This window comes from Crocuta crocuta, unplaced genomic scaffold, assembly GCF_008692635.1.
Source record: "Crocuta crocuta isolate KB4526 unplaced genomic scaffold, BGI_CrCroc_1.0 scaffold1015, whole genome shotgun sequence".
NCBI lineage: Eukaryota > Metazoa > Chordata > Mammalia > Carnivora > Hyaenidae > Crocuta > Crocuta crocuta.
In genome coordinates this window covers 313,186-319,508 of record NW_027532631.1, presented here as the reverse complement: position 1 = coordinate 319,508, position 6,323 = coordinate 313,186, and the positions used below count along the sequence as shown (strand labels likewise).

Below are 6,323 nucleotides of genomic sequence, written 5' to 3'. Positions count from 1 at the left end.
GGAGTAGACTAAGAGGAGCCAAGAAGGAAGACAGAGGAGTGCAAACAAGAAGAATGAAATGGCTCAAGAGTCTCATGGGAAAAGACGGGTGTGGCACTGACAGATGTTGCAGGGATAGGGGTGCAATCGGAAAGGAGGTTTCTTGAAGGAGCAGCCATTTGGCACATGTGGTCGCCTTTTGTGCCTTTTTCCACCCAGGGAACTTTTCACAGCCTTTAAATTCCCTGCTCATCCTGTAAAGAATGAGTCATTCTCCCCTCCTATACGGCTGCCCTTTAATACACACACCTCTCACTACAGTTGCTGGCATGCTGTGCTCCTGAAGGGCCAGGAACATGTTTGAGTCATGTTTTTACCCCTGTCAGCAGGATAGGGTCTGGCAGGCAGAGAGCGCACAATAAAGAAAAATCAAAAGCAGAGAGAGAAAGACACTTGAGGCAGAAAGACACGTGACCACCGAGGAGCAACAAGACAAACAGCCGAGTTTTCAACAGAAAAAAATGAAGGCAAAATAAAGACATTTTCAGATGCAAAAAAATGAGAGAATTCACTATGAGCACAGAAGTACTAAAGGGACCTCTTCAGGGAGAAGGAAAATCTCAGATACAAAGGAGGAAATGAAAAACACTTTAGNCTCCCTCTCTCTCTGACCCTCCCCTGCTCACGCTGTCTCTCTCTTTCAGAAATAAAACATTAAAATTCTTTTTTAAACTGTGGGACAATGCTAATTCAAAAGATGGGAGAATATAAATGTAATTAAAGTGCTCTAGGGTTTTAGGATTACCCAGAAAATGGTAAGAATAGTACTTTGTATTAGATTAACAAATCAAGAATTCATATTGAAAATACATAGGATAAAAAGAGAGTAAAACTGGAAGATTAAAGTGGGATAATAAAGCATATTGGATTAATTCAAAAGAAGGTAAGAAAGAAGAGGGAAAAAAACCCCAAGCAATTCAGTCACACAGAAAGCAGAAAGATCAAGCCATAACCCACATATATCAATAATTACTTTAAATTTCAGTGGACTAAATACTCCAAGTAAAAAGATTATCAGACTGGATTTTTTAGCAACTATATGCTACTAATAAGAAACACACTTTAAAAATTTTTTAATGTTTATTTATTGTTGAGAGGGAGAGAGACAGAGCACAAGTGGAGGAGGGGCAGAGAGAGGGAGACACAGAATCTGAAACAGGCTCCAGGCTCTGAGCTGTCAGCACAGAGCCCGACACAGGGCTCAAAGTCACGGACCGCAAAACCATGACCTGAGCTGAAGTCGGCCGCTTAACCAACTGAGCCAGCCAGGTGCCCCAAGAAACAGACTTTAAATATCAGTATACAAAAAGGCCAAAAATAAAAGAATGGAAAAAGATACGCCGTGGCAACATCTACTATAAAGATAAGGTCACTGAAATCATGAAGTTTAACATCTCTTTGACCAGTACAAATCATCACAGAATTCTAGATGAGGGCATGGACTCTTGTAAAATAAAATTACACCATTAAGATTGGGAGTGTATTTTACTAGTAGTTGATGCCCAGAGTGACTTTTGTGTCTCTCCCTCAGCTGAGAAGGTTTCAGTGCCTAGAGGAATGGGCAAATGAAGTTCAGGGTAGAGACCTGGGCAAGACCAGCCCAGGAACAGATGAAAAACAAATGAAGCATAAATAAAGGCCACTGAGGACTGACAGAGGTCCCTGAAAGCCACAGGTAGCTGTAGGGCCCGAGGAAGCCTGCTACGGTCACAGTCACATAAGAAGTAAGATATTCTAGGTTGGCTAGATTGGCCCCTACACCTTTTCAGTCTCAAAATCAAAGTACTAACAGTCAGTTCCTTCTGCTCCTCTATTCTCAGCATAGAACAAAGGCCAGTAGCACATGGCGGGCCCCGCCTTCCTTGGGCAAAATCTGGCCACATTCATCCATCTACGTGTTGTAGCCGCTTGTGCACTACGGTGGCAGGGTGAGTAACTGCAACACAGAATGTGTGACCTGCAAAGCTAAAAATATTTACCATCTGGCCCTTCACAGGGATTTGTGCCCCCTGGCATGCCTCTCCAGGGCTCAGAGGCAGGTAAACATAAATTTCCTATTGTAGGGAATGTGTCTTCATTCATACCACGTAGATTACTGAGAACATACTTCTATGTGAGGCGATGCAAGAGGGCCTACATACACAAAGAGGAAACAGTAGTCATGTCCGGGAAGACAGACAGGTGAGCCAGTCAGTGATTGGTAGCTATGCTCAAGGAGCCAGCGTAGCACAGAGGAGGCCCTCGAACCTAGCCTACAGGCCGGGGCAGGTTCCTTACAGGACACAGGCGGCACTGCAAGGCATAAGGAGAGGGAAGCAGTCTGAGCATGGTACTCAGCAGATACAAGGAGGGAAACAGTACAGTGTAATCTGGAAACTTCCGTAATTTACCAACGTTAGAGCTTGGAGAGAAACAGAAATGAGATCAAGAAGACCCTGAATGCTTAATGCCTAGGTCTCACTCCAGTCTAAAGAAGTTGGCATCAGGATTTTGTAAAGACTACTGGGTAATTCCAAGGTGCCCCCTGGCTTGGAAACTACTGTGGTGGGAGGAATGTTGGAGGAACAGGCTTGAAGAAGAGGAAAGTTTCAGTTTTGAACATATTAATTTAAGATGTCTGTGTCAACCTAAACTTGAACTAAGCAGTAGGGTATGAATTACGGAGCCTGGGATAATTGACATGAACTAGGACTGGATATTAACAACAGTAGTCAGAATGGCACAATGTTTCCATGTGTTGGGCACTTGGAAAAGTGCTTTCCATTTATTAACTTAATAACTCCCCCAGTGATACATGCATCCCTGTGTGTATAGCAGCACTATCAACAATAGCCAAATTATGGAAAGAGCCCAAATGTCCATCAACTGATGAGTGGATAAAGAAGATACGATACACACGATGGAATATTACTCAGCCATCAAAAGGAATGGAATCTTGGCATTTGCAATGATGTGGATGGAACTGGAGTGTATGATGCTAAGCGAAATAAGTCAGTCAGAGAAAGACAAGTATCATTTGATTTCAGTCATTTGGAATTTAAGACATGAAACAGAGAACATAGGGAGGGGAAAAAAAGAGAGGCAAACCATAAAACAGACTCTGAACTACATAAAACAAAGTGAGGGTTGCTGGAGAGGAGGCGGGCAAGGAGAGGGGCTAGATGGGGGATGACCATTATGGAGAGCACTTGTGATGAGCACTGGGTGTGGTTTGTAAGTGATGAATCACTAAATCCTACTCCTGAAACTAATATGACACTATTTGTCAACTGGAATTTAAATAAACACTTGAAGTGTAAATAAATAAAAGCTCACAGATGTTAAATAACATGTGCAAATTCACACAGTGAGTATCCGAGGAAGGCTTTAAAGACAGATCTGTCTAAGCTCAATGTTGCAGCTAAAGTCATAGGGAAGGTAACATTGCCCGGAAGCCAATATGGGAAGACAACGGGAGCAAGGCATATTTAATGCAGAGGATGAAAACCCTATAATGAATGGGAGGGAGGGGGTGGAATAGAAAAGAAACAAAACCCCTGTGACAATTCAGAGTTGCAAGAAGAAAGACTAAGATAAGCACCAAGAAATAATCATCTGATACAGCAATGGGGAGGTGGCTGGAGAGACAGAACTGGAAACCAGACCTTGGTGGGTGTGACTGGAGAAGGTAAAAAAATAATGATGATTGTAGTCTATCCTTTTAAGAAGTCCGGCTATTCAAAGAAGGATATAAGAGTAGTGACTACAGGAAAATATGGGATTGAAAAGTTATTTTTCTTTCCTTTCTGAAAATGGGAGTAATTTAAGCGCAATTGTATCGTAAGAGGAAAAAGCCAGGTGACAGGAAAAGGTTGAAGACTTGGAAGAGAGGATATTTGATAAGTAAGGAGACGTTTGGTACAGGGGTAATAAGTAGATGGAGTCACCACCTGATGGCTTTTATCATGTCCCTCATGTGCTTGATAGGAAGGTAGAATTTATTTTTATTGTATTTTTCAAAGGCATTGGTCTGCAACATATTGGGAAAACAATGAAATGGCCCTATATCAGAATTATGTTGAGAAGCATTATACTAGATCATGAAAGCTAGAACATGCCAGAAAAAGGCGAGGTGGAACTGCAAACAGAGGAGTCAAGGTAGACTACGAATTATGAGCAATGGACTTGGGATAAGGAGATAACAGTGATATGAACCAGATCTTAAGGTGGTGAACCAGCCAGACGTCTCGAGGAGGGTGGGAGAAAGGCCAGAAAGCAGACAGATAGATGACAGCAAGGAGGAGAGCTGAGTGTGAGTACTCATCTGAATCTGCTACAGGGAATAGAAAATCAGTTCCATTCCTAGTGAGTACACTCTTCCTGTAATTTTACTAGAGAGGACACTGTACTCGGCCAAAAATGTGGGCCTGCAGAAACCAGATTAATCCCTGGCTGAGATCATCCATGTGAGGACAGAATCCCTTCCCAACAGCAAGTTTCCATCATGCAAAATTCTAGCACACATACCTTTTCAGGAACTGTGCGCATTTCAGTTCCGGTATATGTAAATTTGGAGTCATTCCTTTTGGGGATAAATTAGAAAAAAAAGGGGAACTGAGGTTTGTAATATAAAAAGGTATTAAAACAAAGTAACAGGATTAGCAGTTTTTGCAATGAAACCTTGATCAGAGACAAAGGGAGAGTGGCTAAGTATATGTTTACTGACGAAGCCAAACTCCTAGAATCCTGGGTACTGAGGAGGTGAGCTTGAGAAGTACATACTCTGCTCCTGTCTGAAATTCAAATAAAGATAACCCAAAGCTTTTGCCGACTGACACATTCAAGCTACTGGGCATTTGTCAGATCATTGTAGGGTGCTCCAGGGGGAGGCAGAAAGCCACTGACCAGAGGAAGGCATGGCTTAATAGGGGTAAATGTCTTTTAACATCGCATATTGTCTGCTACAAAGAAAATTATGTGTATTTCATTGTCACTTCAGGGGGCAGAGAATGTAAAGTATATCAGTCAAGGCAACAGAACACAGGAGCACCATATCAGTGAACAAAATTATATTTATAAGAGTCTTCATAGCTTCACTTTTGATCTTGGTATCCAGACCCACATTTTTCACATAAGGTCATATGTTTATCAACTGACAATACTCCTCCTAGGAAGTAAGGTCGAGAGACATATTCAGCCTTGGGGTGAAATTCAAAGTGTATCAGTAAGGGAGCTCCAGATTATTAATGTAAGTTAAAATACAAATTGTGTAAAATATTGTGAAACTGGTCGCAACAGAAATCGTATACAATATTGCGAAACTTGTAATTTTCAGTTAAGAATAACATATAGGTTAAAAGGTATCAGTAAAGAAACATAATCTTACCTTGTGTCATCATTCAACTAGAGTGGGGAGAAAGCAGAAAACATTATTGATCACATTACACTAGTCTGATGTACATGGATGCAGATTATATGAAAATTAGGTCATGTGTTTCTGTACGCCGGCATGAAAAACTGGAGAGTTCTTATTCTGGACTGTGAACAACTAAGGTCTATTTCCTCTTTGGTCCCTGTGCAACATCAGTTAAGCCCGCGGAAACCTCTGCGTCTGTGCAACCGTTTTCTCTGTGGTTCTCTAATACAGTTAGGCTTTCCAGAAGGAAGACTGGATGCGAGAGCAGGGGCCCTAATGGTGGTTGGCTGCTTCCTAGTACGCGGGTGTCCTCATTATGGTGTAATGTCTTTACGGCCTGACTTGCGATTTTGGTCAATGGGGTGGTAAGTGCAGATGTAAAGAAAAGCACAGACTAGAAGGGAAGCTCCAAGGCCCATCCGGACGCTTATGCAGATCGCAGGGGGTTTGCGAGAGGGTAAAGAAGCGTGAAAACAGAGGGGAAACGGGGTCCCTACTGTGGGACCATCCGGAGGATCATTCCAAGGATCTCAGTCAGGGGTGCCTGTAGTCCCCGCGGCCCCGGGCGCTGCCGGCACCCACCCCGGGACCACACTGGGACTGCTCAGCAGGGTTCCGGCCAGCCGAACTGACTGACCCACTCACCTCCCCTATGCNCGCCGAAGAGAGCCGTACGCGGCCTACACGCTCCGGGGACAGCCCTTTAAGGCGGCCTCGCCGCGCGCGCCGGCCTCCTGAGCCTGGGGGACGCTCGGTTGAAATTGGGTCCTAAGACAGTTCAGGTTTTATTTTATTTCGCTTTGCTTCCAAGTTACGGCCCCGAATCTCGTACAACTGTCCCCGGAGCACTTCCGGTTGCCGGCCCTCGCCTCCTAACTTCGGTTCGGGT

General features: G+C 43.5%; 1 protein-coding gene across 1 annotated transcript in view; it reads right to left on the bottom strand.

Annotated features, from left to right (window-relative positions):
* BRCC3 (BRCA1/BRCA2-containing complex subunit 3) overlaps positions 1 to 5,416 on the bottom strand; it is a 48,654-nt gene extending 43,238 nt beyond the window's left edge. The window contains exons 1-2 of the mRNA XM_077780666.1: positions 5,405 to 5,416; positions 4,546 to 4,600 (exon numbers count right to left, since the gene is read on the bottom strand). Of these exons, the coding sequence (XP_077636792.1) occupies positions 4,546 to 4,566 (21 nt within the window). The 5' untranslated portion in view covers positions 4,567 to 4,600; positions 5,405 to 5,416. The remainder of the gene's footprint in view (positions 1 to 4,545; positions 4,601 to 5,404) is intronic.
* Positions 5,417 to 6,323: the final 907 nt, after the last annotated feature.